This window comes from Lates calcarifer, linkage group LG17 (assembly GCF_001640805.2).
Source record: "Lates calcarifer isolate ASB-BC8 linkage group LG17, TLL_Latcal_v3, whole genome shotgun sequence".
NCBI classification, from domain to species: Eukaryota; Metazoa; Chordata; class Actinopteri; family Centropomidae; genus Lates; species Lates calcarifer.
In genome coordinates, this window is record NC_066849.1 from 24,281,777 (window position 1) to 24,300,712 (window position 18,936).

Genomic DNA, 18,936 nt, shown 5'->3' on the forward strand with positions numbered 1-18,936 from the left:
TACAGTACAGATAGTGTCAATGTGTTGGTTAGCATCACTGTGCGTCAACAAATAGTGAATTAAAACAACAGGACTCTAATAATTATCTTAATAAATTATCTATAATTAATTTATTCTGCAAACCAGAGCACAAAGAATCTGTCCACCCTTTGAGTTTAACCTAATCAAAAGAAAGCAGCTTAGTGTTTGATATAAGAGCCACTTCAAATACAATGAGCAACAGCAGATTTCTCTAAACCACAGGGGAGTCTGCAGGTACTCTGAAGAGGGTTGAGGTGAGTGTTTTAGAGCAGACTCCCTCAGCGCTGCTTCTCAACATCCCACTGCTAGATTCTTACTGATGTTCTCTGTCTTGTCTCCTCTCCTGAAATTCCCTCAGAGGTTTCAGCAACTCCAGGTTGCTCTGTGTGGTAAATAGGCTGGTGAAAGAACAGTAATAAATGGTAGTTTTTCACTTTAAGACACTCCTTCCTCAGTCGTGATATCAAATATCAGAAAAAGTATTGGTCTCTTTGCACTTCCTTATTTTGGAAGTCACCAGAGACACACCATTAGACATTCTACCCTAAGCCAGCCCAATTAATTGCTCAGTTTTTTACTTTAGTTCTCACTTTTATTCAATTTGTTAGCGCTGCAGGCAACTCTCTAGTTGAGCTGTCTCGCTAAAGTTTGATTCAATAAAGATTATAAAAGTGTAAAACAAGGGGGGGATGATTCCACTGTAAATGGAGGAAAGCCTCATTATGGTTTCCCTCCCTATCCTCATTTCAGGTTTTTAGCCACACTTTAGCAGCATGGATAGAGGGCCGTGTTAGTCTATCAGTGGCTCTGTCCACCACTGTGGTCTAGACTGAAATATCTAAACAACTACTGGACGGATTGCCATGAAATTTTTTACAGTCATCTATGGTCCCTCAGAGAATAAGTCCTACTGACTCTGGAAACAGCAACACTTGCTAACGTGTCATTGTCTCAGCAGTTTCTGTGCTGAATACAATGAGTTGCATTTCTGATAATGTGAGGAGCTTACATCAGTGTCAATGGCCCCTGAGCAAATCCAACAGTAGTAACATGGACAAATACAGCTTGAGCTTGTGTTTGTTGTAAATGATAATTTTTGACAGTCCATTTTGCGCTGAGAGGCACATCACTTGTGTGGAATACAGGGCAGAGGTGATTGAAAGTGACAGTATTATTTTCTGGTCTGGTCTTCCTCATGTGCAGTCCAGATCTCTGCCAAATCCTAGTAAATGCTCAATGACAGGGGAAGATGAATTACTAGAATTGGTTCTTTGAGTTACAGTGTTTGAGCAACCTCAGCAATGATAGCGTAATGAATCCACACCACGTTTCCCCTCTACTCAATTTCCCACCTTTCTTACTGATTGAATTTGAAAGAATTTTTAACAAGTCCTCTGAAGGAAATGAAAGAGGGTTTGTGTTTTTGTATGTGTGTATGAGTGTGTGTCTTTTGGGGATTTACTGGATAGCATACCCATTGCTTCCAATACAAACACAATGTGGGCCTGCCGCCTTAGCCACCTGTCCACAGCAGTCATTGCCAAGGGAAAGCTGCCATATTCACCAGGGTGAAAGCAGGAGTGTTGACATGTATTTGGCCATGTTCTCAACATATTGCACTTGGATAATGCTTGTTATTTTTTTATGAGACAAGGTTTCATTCTAAATATCATTTAACTATGGAAAAATCACTATGCTCATTAAATATTATTAAACTGCTTAAACATTAGGAAGCACACCAGTGAATAAATGTGGATACAAGAAATATTAAAGGCACAGTTCAGTTAGGTATGGTCAAGTGGTTCCCAACCAAGGGGTTGGACACCCTCTAAAGGGTCACAAGATAAACCTGGGAGATGGGGAAGGGAAGAAAGACAAAACAAAGTTCTGTTACACAGATTTCAGATTTTGGATTTTTCTCAAGCCTTTGCTCACGTTTGTGAAATATTAGATAATTTTACTGGTTTGGACCTTAAAAGTTACAGCATTTATATGTGACCGTCTTAGATGGGGAACACCTTCATGACAAGTGTCTTAAATTTGTGCTTAAGTGCAGCATTGGAGTTAATAGACTTAGTTATTTTTCTACTAATGCAAATGCAAATATGAGGAACCAGCTAAGAAAAAAGGCACCTCTCTGAATTTGGAAAAAAATCCACAACTCTAACAACTTAGTTATGGTAGCAATGAAAAGTTAAACTGATGAAACTGATGTACCTTCGCAAAAGGGTGCAATGAAATCGATAATAATAATGACTTAGCTGGTTGTAGGGAGGATTGCAGCCCCTAAAATCAACTCAGTGGTGAAACCCATTTCATTTCCTCCTCTCCCTGCAGGATATACCATTTGGTCTATCGGGGGTTTAAGATAAGACAGGGCTAGCTTATCACAGTCAACGATAACTGAAGAAACGAACGACAGCGGGGATTTGCGAATACTCTTTCTATACCTGTTCTCTGCACCCTCTCCCTCATTCCCTCCCGCCCTTCCTGAGTATTCCTCCTCTTTTTCAACAGAACGTGCTGTGGCTTTGAAATAGTGCTTTCACGCTGCAGAGTGGAGCTCAAGAGACACAGTGTCCCATTTGAAGAGGTCATTTATTTGTATGGCATGAAATGAGGTGAAGATTAATAGCTACACTAGATATATCTGAGCAAGAGATTAGTCAAAGGCTTTGTCTGAATACTACAGTGTCAGCAAAAAGGTCAATGGGTAACACATATCCATTTAACATTATTATGTTTACTTCCCACACTCTGCCTACAGTTTCAGCTTAATATTATGTGATTCAGTGTCTTGGTTCATGATTATATAACTGAAAATGAAATCAGTGTGTACTGCAAATCGTTGCCACCAGCTTGTTCTAATTTTTGTGTGCAGCAGTTAGAATTCTAGGCAATTTACACTTTGTATCATTCAAACATCTGGGTGTTCAAGCTTTCCTCATTACTCCTGGTTTAATGTGATATATACCCTTTCAAAAGGCCAAACTCCCCCCATCCATCATCAGTAGCCAAGGTTGTTCAACCCATTCTGATTACAGCAGTCAAGCTTTTAGTTTGGAAAGAGAAAAGTGCAAGATTTGACAGATGGGGATGCAGTTCACATAAATTCACTGAATGTTTGTTATTTCTCGATCCATAATGAAATCTGATGAAAATAATCTGTCAGTCAAGACAATCATGTTCATTTCTACATGGCTCTTTAGTGGTTTTGATGTTCAAATAGAAAGATATTTTTTTATTGCTTTCTGAAAAGCATCAGGATGAAGCCCTTCAAAAAAATTTAGAAATGAGCAGAATGCCATCTAAAGAGGCAGACAGCTCTTTGAGGAACATCTTTCCCATCCTTTCTTCTCATATACGCATGATTATGTGAGTAAATTGGGGGCAGTGCCAGGCAGATAGCAAAAATTGGCACTGCACTCCTGTAGCCTCCCTGAGAAATTTCAAAGTAATCACAACCGATCTGTTATAATTACAGCTGCGATATTTGTCTGTGACTTCATAACTGTCTCTTTATAAATTCAATGCCATGCAGATTTGTGATGGAGAGAAAGTGCTTGCAAAAATAAATACAATCTAGCCCCTGGCCTAATATCAGAGTTGTACTTTTTTAAAACATCAAAAATAGTTCTGGTCTTCAAACAGTATCTGCATTTTGCAAGTACACATTTAATTAGTTCTAGTTAAAATAGGTTATTTCTCTGTAGGTGGCTGGTCTTGCTTCATGTCTGGCTGATTTTCTCTGTCTGTCATGAATTCACATAAACATCAGAACTAGGGCTGGCCAGTATGTGAAAAAAATCATATCACAATATTATTTTTCATATTGGTCAATATCAATATATCTCTCGATATAAATCAAATCACTATTTCCGTCGAACTTAGAGGTTCCTTTTTACTCCCGAGTGAGATACCATAAGGTCAATTTTAGAGCTGCCCCTGCCGCTGCATCAGTTGGAAAGACCGTGATTCAATCACAGTCAGTGGACGAGTTGTTACACTTTTTTTTTTTTTTTAGCTGCCTCACAGTTTTCACACAGAACACTGATGGAACAACAGAGCGACAGGCTGTAAACTTTACAACCAGATCTTGTCTTACAATGTCCAAACCACAAAACTAACTGTGGAGTTAGATACTTGATGAAAACGGAGGGCAGCGCGACAGCGTGAGGCAGGCACCGTGAGTCGTTCCGATTCTCTCTGCTCCGGTGTCAGGTGAGAGCTGTATGCTAGTCGCGAGAACGGACACCAGTGTTATGACGGTGATATGACGAGTTGAAAACGGCTGAGAGAACTGAGCTGTGACCAAGACGCCAACTTTATGCCTGCAGTGTCCCCGCCGCGGGACAGTTACTGCATGACTGCTGCATTATTATATGTTTGCAAAATACTCGAGCCAAAAGCCAAAAGGGAGAGGGAGAAAGAAGAGACAAAGAGAGCAAATGGTAGAATGAGCTAGCTAACAATAAGCCAGGTTTATATTTGTATTTTGTATTTTCTGGTGGCACAAATCGCAAAATTTTATCAGCTGTGTGTATATCGGCTCTGTGTACCTGTCAGTCCTCTGTCTTTCGGGGCTGTGTCCGTTGAGGCATCTTCTTCGGTGACGCTGTCGCTCGAGTTTTCGTTAACATTCTCCGTCGTCATTTTCTCTTTTATATCGCTCCTACTCCTGGCGTACAGGTGTGCACAGCTGCAGTATCCAAAGCATCACCAGGTGTGTTTACTCATTTGCTCTGTGCTGTGCATGGACGTATTATTAGAGCTGGACATCGGATCGAAAATGGCGCCAATTCAGTCCTATCAGAGTTGCTCGCCTGGCGCATACGCCGAAAAGGTTTCTGGCTTCCGGGATTACTTCCGTGTTATGGGGCCCACTGAATATGCACGGTAGGGCTACTCCCATCATGTCTGTGGGCTATGTGGACGAGCAAGTCGCATTCTGGATTTGGCGCGATCAGGCGCGGCTCGTTTATGGGTGCTATGCTAGCAGAATTCATGGATGTATAATAAGACTTAAACAGCACTAGCCTGGCTTCAAACCATGGATGTATTTATGCATATGGCAACAGCAACGAACATTGAAGGTAATGTTCCAAAAAGTAAGACAGTATTAAACACTGAAATCGTTAATATTGTGGTTAATTCGTGTGGAGCATTAATTTAGCTGAGAAGTTATGTGGAAAATGAGTCGCCATTCAGTTGGAAGATTAATAATAGACTAAAATCACGGCAGTTTAAACTGTGTTTTGGGCATATTTTTAAATGAGAAAGAGATACTGTATGTGACATAACTATGACTTGTCAGGTAAAGTTATTACTAAGACTATTATATAAGCATATTCATATGGCATCTGCATATGTGCAATGCTAGTTAGTTCCCCGTGTTATTACTTATCAGTACACTGTTCTCTACAGTTACATTCAGGATAAATAAATTAAATATCATTCATCTATGTATTTATTTTTTAATACACATTTAAATAGCAAATTGTATATGTATCTATGTATGTAATTGTAAATAACTAGCAAGAAACTAGCATTAAAAATTTCAAGGTAAAATTCCTTTATTTGTGACTATTTTCTAACAAATTAGAAATACACAAAATGAGCGTTGAAGTCCCCCAACAGAACTAAAGGGTCCCCAGGCAATGCCCTTTCCACAACCTCATCCAGAGACTCCAAGGCTGAATACTCTGGTGTATTGGCACAAACAACAGTAAAAGCCTTCCTCTCAGTGACTTTCAGTCACATGGAGCCAACCCTCTCATTCTCCAGGGAGTCTCCAGCACAGCTGTTCTCATCTGGGGTTTGTAAACACATTATACATATTAGCATCATCGTAAACGAAAGCCTTCAGCAATTACTGATTGGCTGTCATTGTCAGATTTGACAGAGGTGTTTCCCAGGAAACATAAGCAAATAACCTAATAACGAAAATGCTTCCAAGGTTATTTTCAGTGTCATTTAAGTTTCCTCAATACTTGTTTAAAAGTTGAGATTTTTGACATTGAAATAATCTCATAAGATGAAAAAAATGCTTGAAATTTAATAGCTGATTTACTCTGATCTGCATATTGTAAATTCTTATAAGTCAGTCACTGGAATGTGACATCATCTTTTTCCAATAAGTCAATCAGCTCAGAGAGAGGAGCACATACAACATACAGATAAAGAAATCTGTAATGTGAAATAACTTAAACTGTTCTAATTTTGGCAAGAAGTGTGTCTGAGTAGGATTACATAACTTTGAGTAAAAAAGCTGATTCAGAAAATATATGTTTTAGGCCCTTAAACCCAAGGTAGAGGTACAGATTTGGAATTCTGAGCTTAGTGCTCAGCTCTGAGAACATATTTTCTGTAAGCTGTTTTGACCTTGCATTTTTGATCCTGTGCTACCTTAGTCATATGGAGTTTGGCTGTTGGTTCTTTTATCCAATTTATTATGACAGCAGGTTAGCAGTGGTCAGAGTACAACTTGTAGCCTCTCTTGCTCGGGGCAAATGGCAGCACTTTCATCAAAATTAGTTGAATTCTTTGGGGGGAGGTACTGAACTACACAACCTGGCATTGCAGCTCACTAAGTGTATGTGCTGGCAACTACTGGCAACTGAGTGTGTTACGGGAGTCGCTTTTTCAGTTTTATCTTTATTTCTTTGGTGGTTAATTTTTTTATGAGGCTTCTTCAGAGCTTTTCAGTGATTAGTGTCTTGGATCAAAACTGAAATGATAAAATTACATTGCTCACATTTGCTGAACTTTAAAGTTTGCAGACAATATTTTGTATTCCCGTTGGAGCTATCATGAATGCAATATTATGTTGACCAGAAAGACATAAATAGTGGTTGACCATATACATTTCTTCTATATTACAGTGACACATGAGCAGGTAGATTGTTTCATTTTAGCAACTTGAAATGACTATATTGTAATTCCAACATCTCAGCTCACCTCTCTCCTCAGTGACTTATTTGACTTTGCAGAGCTATTCAAATGAGGGGTGCCATGCTCACATCTCTTCTGAAAAGTTTATATTCCCAGCTTAAAATTTGTACTGTTTTGCCAACTGCCAGACAAACAAAGCACGAGGAAGGCTAATTTGGATTCATAGTGTGCTTTCTCTGTTAAGCTGAGTGTGGAACTGCAGAAGGAAGAGTGCACAAATGTTTCTTTAAAGGACACTTCACATGGAAATCTTCCACTAAACACCTTGGACATTCTGGTTATATGAGTCAAAGCACTGCCAAATGCAATATCAGCTCAAAGAACTGTGGTTTGTGCAAATATTCTGCAAACATATTTGGAAGAATACATGCAGGATGCCAGCTTGGTCTTTATTGATTGAACATCTCCTTTGGTTCCTCAAGTTTTGCTGCAGTTCATCTAACTGTGTTGCTTTTGACATATCTGTTTGTTCCTCTTATAATGCATGTGCAAGGCTTTTACAAGAAAGTAGAAAAGCATAGCAGCTTAAAAGCTGTGTGAGGGAGATAGGGAGGAAGAAAAGTCTTCTTCTGTTATTCAGTATTCAGTAGCTTTATTAAAGTTCTTCATCTCTGTTCCCTTCCTGCTGCCTGGACTGGCATTGTCTTATCATCTTAAAGCTGTCAGATGAAATCACACATGAACATGTCCAGACCTATTATAATCAACGAAGCAGTAGGGATTCATATAAATACAGCATGTAAGCTGAACTCTTGGTTGAGGTCAGGCATATTAGTTGTCAGAAGGAAACAAAAGGCAACAAAGGCTGACAGAGTCTTTTGTTCACACTGCCTTTACCATTTTTATGACATTTTTTTGCTCCCACTTTGCTTTGTCTCTCATTATGAAACACATTCTCTATTTGAGCAATGGAGTTATTTCTTGTACCACCTTGTACTTTATTCATTTCAATGTATAAGTCTGTCATGATGGGGCTATTAAGGAAAACATCTGTCAGCTGTGTAGCAGGAGCACATTTCCGTCCCAGGTGACAATCATGGTTTCAAATGATGCCAGGTTTTTGTCTGAATGTTTTCACGCTAGCTCTCTCTCTTTTTCTCATTCCCCGTTTCTCCATCAATTCACTTTCACTTCAGTTCAGACTGTGTCAGCATGGTCGAGAGATCCCTTACATTGCAAGCACAGAGTGACATGAAGAATTAAATTTCTCTCTCTCTCTCTCTCTCTCTCTTCTCTCATTCTTTGTCCCTCTCCTCTAGTCATTTATTCCACTTTTTGAGCTTTAGGCAAATAATGTACCAATATGGTGTCGCTACATAAGGTGCAGAAGGTGTGATTGACTAATTAATTGACTTATTATTCAGCTCTCCTTAAGAGACACTTATTAGCTAACTGCACTGTTATTATAATGCCACTTCTGAAGTTCTTGGGGTATTTTTGCTCTTGTGTTTATGTGCAGGGAGTTTGGGAGATGGAAGGTGAACAACTTGGCTGTGGAAAGGAGAGATTTCTTGGAGTCTCCGTTACCTCTGACACCTGAGTTCATCAGGAACATCCGTCTCCTGGGCCGCAGGCCCACCACCCAGATGATCACTGACAACCTGATCAGGAAGTATGGGACTCACTTCCTGTTGTCAGCTACACTGGGAGGTAAACAAGGAAACAAATGTTATTTTATTATATGTAGGCTGATTACTTTGTTTTGTTATGTTCATGGTGACATACATTAACACCTATTTATTTACTAACTGAACTCCTTGGAATAAATTGGTCACCTGCCACCAGCAACTAGGATTTTATTTGTTCACCAAGCCCTACACACCTTTTTCATTTCAATATTTTCTTTCTACCTTAGCATGTGTCCAGTTTACAATAACAAATGTTGGTAGATTTTAGATTTCAGATTTAACAGATTCACGATTTCACACAGATGTAGACGAAAGCAGTCTTTTTTTTTCTTTTTTTTTTTAGCAAGTTTTGCCATTTGAAATGATAACTGTTGCTGGCAGATTTTATCAGCTGTAGCCAGTTGTATGATTAAGATGAATTCTGTGAGTCGGATACAAACCCTGTCTTTGGTTGATTTTTAGTTGTTATAACTAACTTGACTGAAAATGGGAGCCCTGAAAAAAGGTCCACATAGATAATAACCATGCTACCTCAATATAGCAATGATGCGATAAAGAATAAAGTGATAGCTTGTAGGCTCAAGTCAGCAGTATTATTAGCTGATGATCTATGTAGAATACATTGAAATTAAGAAGCAGTATAGTTCTCGTATGCTACTGTAGTAACTGCTGGTTAGCCCTGAGTATTATAGTACTGTATATATTCAGTATGAGGAAAATGTGCCTTTAAGAAGTGCTTCTCTCCCTGATTATGTAGGCTTTAGTGAAGTATACAATTTGATAAAAGCTTTTAGAATTTGCTCTCCCAGGCATTGCATACTGGAAAACATATGCAATAGTAAACCGGTCATAATAAGTAACTGAATAACAGACCGATAGCAGAATAATGCCACTGGCAGCCTAGGAATCTCTTCAGAGATGTATGAATACATGTGCCTGTGTACTGTAAACCTGCCACTCCCACTCCCAGTCATGGTCACCCAGTTTCTGGTTTTCTGCACTGTGATGAATGGACAAGCATTAATGGTCCTCTGATTGAAGAAAAAAGAAAGGAAGACAAACTAATTCAAGATGCCAGAAAGTTCCAGGCAAGTCTTGCAAGGCAGATTTGCTTTTACAGAGCAACACTTGTCAATTACTTTAGACCTGACTCCCAGCTTAGAAAAGGTCGCTGTTGTGAGTGGCTGCCTATAATGCAACCCCACCAGCTGTCTGAGCTGATGCAGCCCCACACTCTGGCTCTCTGCCAGTACTTAGTGGTATGAAGAGAGGAGAATGAGGAGTTTGCCTTGGATTGTTGCCAGAGATATGCCTCTGTGGTTCTGAATGGATTGCCTCTGTGTTCAGAAACATATGGACTTAATGAAATTAATAAATAGATTGTGATATTAAGAGGGTGCCCTTCAGCAGCTGAGGAAGAACGGCGGTGGGCAGAAAAAATGGCCCTGAAGCATTAACACTGCATTATGATGAGAAATATGATGTGCAGTGTCTCAGAAACTCTCAAGGCAGAGAGAGTGCTGCACCATGGCCCCTAGACTTATGAGGTGCTGATTGCTATGATCAGTGGTTACTGATACAGGGTGATGTAGCTTATCCTAATTATTGAGGTCAACTATCTTTGTGCTTCAGAGGCTCTGGTATCGCTGCACTCTTTCCAGTTGGAATTCACCTCTTTTGGAGCAGAGCAGGTGGCAGGTTTTAAAATTATGGCAAAGTGTTAAACTGTAAATTAATTAGGATGAATTCAAAACAAATAAAGGCATCGTGAGCAATGTGCCGTTATAAAAACTGTGCCAAATGCAGACACTCAGGCTTCATTAACAGAAAATCTAAGTGAAAAGATCTGACATGAGTTGGCACACTTTTTGACTGACAAGTGATTTGTGGGAAGTGCAGTGTATAAACACCTCAGGAATGAGTGCTTAGCACCAAAGATAGTGACAAACACCAAAAATCACTTAAACACTTAAGATATTAACACTTTGATTTTATGTCAGAGAAGGACAGCTCAGCCTTCAAAAGTGAGACTTGGAAGCCCTTAATGGCAGTAGATAATGTGTCCGCACTTCACCTTTTCAAACTGTACTTGTAAACTTTGTAAACAATTAAACGTAATGTTTCTGTACAGGAGAAGAGGCCTTAACGATATTTGTGGACAAGAGAAAACTGAGTAAGAAAGCAGAGGTGAGCGATTACTCGGGTAACTCCTCCGCTGTGACTCTGGAAGCTCTGCACCAGCTGGCTGCCTCCTATTTCATCGACAGGGAGAGCACCCTGCGTAAGCTGCACCACATCCAGATCGCCTCCACTGCCATCAAGGTACCACCTTTGTATCTCTATTGTTGAGCTCTTGGGGCACATTCACAGACCAATGCACTGATTATTAAAATTTCTATCTACTTTAATCTTCCACGAGTCATCAATCAAGTCAAACTCATTACATCATGACAATAAAGTGAAAACCTTATATTAAATGGCTTAAAGCTAGAAGGCTGGTGGTCTCTCCTGCTTCTTTGGCAGCCATCTTTTACTTTTGTTGCCATCTTCATTTGTACAAAACGCCTAAAACTGTTTTCTTGTACTGTTAAACTTACCATGCAAAGTATATTGTTTAGCTAATACCAAGCCAAATTCATATCATTACAGTCAGATAAATCTACAGTAACCACTGGGGACAAATTGGCAGTTTCCTTTCTATTTTTTCAATTTTTTCAAAATATCTTCTCCTCCAAGAGTGCAAACCTTGTGCTCCTGTCTCTTTTTTTTTCCTTTGCGTCTTATTGGCTTTGATTGTAAACATAAGCGTGCACACAATAATGGAACATGATTTCTGGCTTTTAGGATTTAGGATTTACCTCTCAGTGCCATCTGGAAATGCTCACATGGGAATCTGCCCAGAGAAGCTTCTTATGAAACCCTTCTTTGAATGAAAGGAAACCACAATTACTGTAGCTAGAAGTGATATGATATTCTGTCCTATTCTATTTGTAATGAGAAACATTGAAATACATGATTCCTTTGGCACTGTCAACATTTGTTAATAGAGTGCAGAATACATCTGTAACCATGAAGATTCAAGATCCAAGACAGCTTAATTGTCATCTTCTGATGACATTGCAGTAATTATTGTAGTAACAAATCCAAGCAGGTGCCCAGGAATCATTATCAAGAAATAATAAAAATGTCAAATATAATAATAGATACAAGCAATGAAATCTATGAGAAAAAAGCTGATACATCAAGATATTCTAGAATATTATAAGAACAAAATTATAGCAAAAATGAAAATGTGTAATTATTGTTTAACCTCTATGTATATAACACTCTCTTCATAAGAAACATTCAATTTTTCAATTTTTGTTCAATTTTAATTTCAGCTTCAAAGTTTAAATTTGTTTGCTGCTTCCAGGTGTCATTTGCAGGGTAGAAAACTGCCTCTCTAAAAGCCATATATGCAGTTTTGGGTATTATTACCATTGTCAACAAGTTCCTTGTTGTAATACAATGATAACAGCAATGAAAATAAAGTGTAAGATGATTCATTTTATCAGCCTGCTTGTGATGAGATATGATCTTCAGCTGCCATAAGCACATTGGGTCTAGAGGAAGCGCCGTGATGAGCACATATGGCGAGGGGAAGATAAATGAATCTTGTGAAACACAGCTCGTGACAGGTTTCTACCTCCGGTTGTCACCTTCAGGTAGCATGGGGTTAATAGGGTGACAGAGGGGAGGATGACCCTCCTTTCTGCCTTTTTCTTTTCTCGGAACACAGTGGTAGCTGGCTTGTGAAGAGTGGCTTTCTTTCCTGTAGCAGAACATGAATCAGACTCCCTGTACTTATATCAAAGCTCCGTCCTCTCACTACATTGTGTTCAGGGATGGGTATTTCTTTTGCAACTAAGGTGGGCACATCTGAGGTGCAGAGGCAGATGCTTTTGTCTGTTTCATTTCTTGGGAATTAGGGTTTTTTTTGTAGCTACAGAGAGGAAGAGAAAAAGAGAGAGTATGCTTTCATGCTTCAGAGGTAGTCATCTGGCGTAACTGACAGGTGGGAAGAGGAAAGAGGAGAGATTCACCTCCATCACTGGTAGACAGTGAGTCAAAGGAGCCACAGATTCCTCCACACTTGTGCATCATTCCCAGAGGGTGTTGACCCACACAGTAGCGGAACAGATACAACTAAGCACTGCTCTGCATGAATTTGAAATCGAACAAGTTGAGGTATGAATGAGAGAGGGCTGGCGAGGCAAAGACCCCCCTGCTGTCTCCATGCAAAGGGGAAATTGAAGCTCATTTTGGAGGAAAAGCCTGTTACTGTTGTGGTGTGCTGGGGATTGGCTGTAGAAATCTGGGCTCTCTTAAAGAAGTCACGGCACAGAGCAAAGTCTGTTATCGGACCAGCTTGTTTGTACAATGAGTAATGACACCGGTTGTTCGATAGCAGCGGGGATCATTTTTGTTACGATTCGAGAATTTCCTTGACTGAATCGATGGCAATATCCCCACCTGACTTGGGTCATATTTGCCAATGTGTCTGCACACACTGATGAACAAGGCGGCAGATCTGAGCGAGGAAACGGCAGGAATCTCTGGTTTCATATTTTCCTTTCATGGACAGCGTCTCGATTGTGTTGCATTCTCATTATTGCAGAGAAATATGTTTTTGTGTTCCCAGTCTCAATCAACTGTTGTCTGGACCATTGTTGAGCAGATAGACAGCTAACTTGATCATCCATGATCACACTCAAACCTTTATTTTTACAGTGTGCTTCTGGCAGAAGAACATTTCAGCTGTTAGATTAGTCATCTGCTGTATGTGGCAATGATCAAAATTGTCTGCTTCCTGTGCCTCTCTTGCACCCACTTTAAATAAGTCAGTGAAATACTTTTAGCACTGTAGCACCTGGAGTAAAAGTTCACATCATGTGGGAAAAAAAAGAAATACCAAATGAAGACACAAATCTGCCATGGAGCTCCAGCCTCTGCTTCATTCCCTCATACAGCCATGTGCCAAGATACAGGTGGCCAATAATGTCCTATTAAGTATTTTTCATATACCAGAATGTATCTACAGTGAATAGCAGCTGCTAAGCAAAGCGGAAATTGAATGCTCTGCTCATCAGTCAATATTTTGCCATATGGCATATCATATGGCATATCAAATAATTCCTTATATTGATTCAGTATTCATGTGGTCTGAAACTGAGGGTTGTATCTCATTTCCTCACATTCATATCAGCATTAAAATCCCTCATGAGGGAAACAAGGGATATAATGTGATATAAATATTATAGTGGAAGAATTGCACTCAAATTATCTTCATTTTCCTTTTCCCATTCACAAAGGATATTTATTCTTCCCCTCACAAACCCCTTTCCCCTGGATTAGGCTTTTGATTAAAGAGCCCCATACTGAGTTTTCACTTCTCTGCAGCACCAGCCTCATATGAGTTCCCAAGCCCTTCAGCCCTCTATGACTGTGTTACTGATCGACTGACCCTCATTGTCTCGCCTCATCCATCTGTCACTTTACACCAACTGTCCTCTGACAAGCCTGACCAGGACAAATCGCTGAACAAAATATGGTGTCCCGCGACCACAAAGAGAGAAAAATGAGAATGCTCCCTGCCGTGTCACAGCAAGAAAACGGAAAGCACTGAAATAAGATCTCCTCTTGCAAATGAAGTGAAAAAAGATGCTTTGCTGGGGCTGCTTTGTAGCAAAGGTCAATTGAAATGTCGTCAATCAGTGACTAGACAAAAGAGAAACGTTGTGTAGCACTTCAGCAGAAAAATGAGTGCAGCAAAGCACTCTTACAGCAATTTAGAGGAATCTAAATTAGCTTACTCTAGTTTTCTGTTTCTTTTACATTCACAAGTACAATTGATTATGTAGAAACTACTTCATTTACACAAAATAGAGAAAGCAGTTTGTGTCACGCAAGGCACATTTTCTTTGGCTCCCCTCAAGCCAATTTTGAATCAAGTTTAGTTTAAAATATACTTTTGTGTTAAGAAATGTAATTTAAGCACACATTTGTTACAAATTGGTTGCTGTGGAGAATTTATAAATGAGCTTTTTATTTGTTGTTGCCCAGGTGACAGAGACCCGCACAGGTCCTCTTGGATGCAGTAACTATGACAACCTTGACTCTGTTAGCTCTGTGCTGGTTCAGAGCCCTGAAAATAAAGTCCAGCTACAAGGTTCGTCTGACATCTTACTTTTATTGTGATCTTCATGACATGTTTTTAAAGATACACATTGAATAAACATCAGTAACATACAAATATTGATTTATAGATTTTATTAGGTAAGTTATAAGCTCAGCCAGTACTATATTACCACTACACCTCTCACTGTCACTCCCCAAGTTCACAGTTTGATGATGGTACTAAACCCAGCCTGGTTTTACAGGCTTGCAAGTGATCCTTCCAGACTACCTGAGAGAAAGTTTTGTGCAGGCTGCTCTTAGCTACATAGCCTGCAATGGAGAGGGCGAATTTGTCTGCAAGGACAATGACTGCTGGTGCAACTGTGACCCCAAGTTCCCAGAGTGCAATTGCCCCTATATGGATATCCAAGCCATGGAGGAGAGCCTGGAGAGGATCACAGAGACATGGGGGATGCTCTATAAAGAATTTGAGGAATCAGGTAGGAAAACTCTCTTGAAAATAATGGATTCTTGCTTCTCTTCACATTGCATGTCTCATCCTAAATGCAAGAATATCAAACTTTTAAATCATTCATATGAGATGGAGTGGGGATGAATGCAAGTGTTTTACGTCCACTGTTGGGTGGGTGAGGATCCTATATGTATATTCCTCCTTAGTCTCTGATTTATTGGTAAACTACCATAGCTGTTTGTGAATCCTGGGTCCTGGCACACTATCTGCATGTAGCAAATTAACGAAGCGACAGAACCGGATTAAAAAAATCAGCAGCTTTCGGCTCAGGTAGTTTACAATATGTCTGGAGCAGACTAATCAGCTATAAAACCCAATTATTGCCAGTTCGGCTTTTCATATCACCAGGGAAACAGTTTGAATGGAAGCTCTCAGCATAATGTTTGGTTATTATTGCTGTGCTCGGTCACCCTGCCTTGGTGGTTATTACTCAGGTGAAATCAAAATAGATGTCTTTTTTCCACTCTTCAGATTTGGCTGAAATATCACTAAGTGCAATTACTTTCAAAGTTTATGTTTTAATAGCTGGGTGTGAAATGAGGGCAGGAGTGTGCCCAGAATGCAGATATCTGCAAGTGTCTTAAATGTGTCCTTCAGCGTGAGATATCACAGATTTCAACCTCGCTGCTTTATCAGCAGTAAAACATGCCAATAAAAGCTCTAACTACTGACTCAAAAGGAGATCAAGGATAGTGGCTTCTATGTTATTGTTAACCTTGAACCAAATGGAAATAACACAAAAGGAATTAATAAAGTCAGAAATTCATTTCCCATCAATATGCATGCCTGACCTCTTGTTAAGTTGATTGCCAAACTTTACATACTCCTGTCCATATACATGCATATATGTGCATTCAACATATCGTGCTTACTACACTTGATGTGCAATATAAACGATGATGATAAAGTTAGTACCAGTAATGACGGTGAAAATGAATGTAGCAAAAGTTGTCATCATCTTTAAAATTCAAGCTCAAACAGAAATATCTCCAAAGCACAATGGTGTAATGTAGAAGTAGAAAAATGAAAATAACTCATTGTTACTCAGTACATAGAGGCTGTTCACCTTTATATAAAGTATATAAAGTATAAGTATAACTTTTAACTCTTCCCCACAATCTACTTATATAGTATAGCTTACTCTTGGCATAGTTTATTCTGTCTTTTAGTGGCTCTGTCTTTAAGTGCTAGTTTCCATAAAACATTTTGCTTCCCACAACAAAGTGCACCCTCTGTCATCTCTTATCCTCCTAAGTCTCATTCTGGATGCTTTTGGTTTCCTTTTTGCTTTACTGAATATGATCAAAATGTTAGAAGTGACTTTTCAAAGCACCACTTGCCAGATGTTGTGTCCCAATTCAGGTACTCCAAAGTCCAAATATCTAGCCCAGGTATAACAGGCTGCCAAGGTCTGTCAAATTTCAAAGGCTCCTTCAAATGCAACTGAGAAATGCCTTCTGTTCCTCTCTTTGGAGGACACAACTGCTGCATCATCTGGGTTCTATAGCAACCTGCAATCCAATGTGCACCTGTCAGTTCCTTAATGGAACATTGAGATGATCCTTGTCAGGGTATTCAATTCCAGGTATCATTGACTGGTAAATATATTGTAGGATGTTAGGCCATAGAGACAGAACTACTATTAACACGGTAGACTACTTGGAATATATCCATATTGTATTGAGGTAAAATGTCATAACTCATAATGTACATCTGGCTATCATTAGATTTGTCCCAATTTTCTGCTGCTGGCATTTAAACCCGGTCAATAGGAGTGGTGTAATTATACACACATTACGTGTTGATGCAAGGCTACTGGTAGACAACATCGATGAAAACACTCGCACATTGACTCCAATCCGCACATATAATTAAACAGTGTTTCAATCCCTGTTGGATCTTTTCAGGTCAAAAATGTTTAAGAATTTGATTATTAATCATTTGAAGACGTTTATCATTATGGGCAGGTTGAATGATTAACCACAACTCTAATCATGGAGCCCATCAACCTATTGGTATAAATATAGATGATATAACCAACATTTGTCAGGTAGTATCCAATGTTGCATGCAGTGAAGAGGATGGTAGATGCTAACGGTCCTCTTGAAAATTAGCACAGTAATTGTAACTGATATTAAAATGATAAGATACGGTATCTCCTTTAATGTGTCTTTTCTTTTGTAACAGATGAGTTCAAGGCATTCTATGCGAGGCTGCCCCAGAACTATTTCCTTAACGTGTCAACCATCCAACACTTGTGGTCCCTGGATAGCTTGTTCCAGTGGCGATATGAGCAGCTCGAGAACAGCATGCGGGTCCTCTCCAGACGAGCCCAGAGGGTCATCTTCAAGCTCTTCAGTCTCAGTAAAAGATGTCACCGACAGCCCCAAGTCCGCCTACCAAGAGAACAGTGAGTACAACTCTTGAACTCTCCTCATTTGAATCTACACATATCTGATACTTTTTTCCCAACAATTTGATAGTTTTGAAATGTTTTAGTCAAGGATAACTTTGTTTCTGAGTAAATCAACTGTAGCTAAAATTTTGATATCAAAGATTTTTAAACATACTTCCCTTCTTTTAGTAAATTCTCCCCTTTCTTATCAATGTATACCCCCATAAAAGATGTAAGGTTCTCATAAGGGATTTGCCCAAAGTTACTGTACATCAAGTCACAGTTCTCTCAATTCTCTCCATAGACTAATCTAGGGACGTAGGTGGAAGTAAATAAGCTGCCATTGCCACAGTGGTATTTCACTTGTGTAGCCTCACAATACTAGTTAGTGTATGCTTTTAATCTCTTTTGTACAAATATGTGCATCCGCTTAAATGCTGGAATGCGGTCATTGAAATGCCAGTAAAACAAGCTCGGCATCTGCTGTAACATACACACAACTTTTTACTTGCAGATCAACATTTTTGTGGCTTTTCTGGCTTTTTTGCTGCTACAATGGTAAACTTCAGCTTCAGAATCCACAGATCTTTGAACCATTAAATCTTTATGAAGTTTCATGAAATTTTCACATAATCATGAAATCTTAATTTAATTTCATTGGACTTCATGAAATTGTCTGGAATCTCTCTGAAAACAAATTCTCTGCATTGGTTTTATGGCTTTTACAATTTTATATCTTTCAGAGCCTCAGAGTTTTATCAAATTATGTATCAGGTGAAATTTGGAAATAGGGATGGAACATATGTTGATTTGTAGCCTAATTATAAGGTAATACAGTACATCGTGTTCACCCCAGTTCCGTCAAGCTTAATCAAAAGTCTTACATTAGTTTTTTTTTCTCCTTTTATCTATGTCATAACCAATTTCAAACTAGTGTTTAAAGACTGAATAACATTCCTTCACACACCTAAATACATGTTTGTGGGTATTTCCCAAACGGGCCAATGTGACATTTTAAAGCTGACTACAGTGACCTCTGTGGCCACAAGTGGTAATTACAGGATGCTGGTACATTCAGTTCTGTTGTGTGTACTGGAATGGAGAGGAAAGGAAACTTCAGGTTAGTTAAAAAGATGGAAAACATTGAACCTTCACCAGTTCTGTGCTAAAATGTAATTGCTAGAATCTAGGTTTACACTGATTGAGTGGCTAGCAATAGGGAAGGGTCTTCCCTCAAGCATGACAACCCAAGC

General features: G+C 39.3%; 1 protein-coding gene across 1 annotated transcript in view; it reads left to right on the forward strand.

The window, feature by feature from the left end:
- The window catches only part of brinp3a.2 (bone morphogenetic protein/retinoic acid inducible neural-specific 3a, tandem duplicate 2), a 43,372-nt gene that overhangs the window by 17,209 nt on the left and 7,227 nt on the right, over positions 1-18,936 (forward strand). The window contains exons 3-7 of the mRNA XM_018670912.2: positions 8,432-8,622; positions 10,732-10,922; positions 14,703-14,808; positions 15,020-15,256; positions 17,476-17,698. Of these exons, the coding sequence (XP_018526428.1) occupies positions 8,432-8,622; positions 10,732-10,922; positions 14,703-14,808; positions 15,020-15,256; positions 17,476-17,698 (948 nt within the window). The remainder of the gene's footprint in view (positions 1-8,431; positions 8,623-10,731; positions 10,923-14,702; positions 14,809-15,019; positions 15,257-17,475; positions 17,699-18,936) is intronic.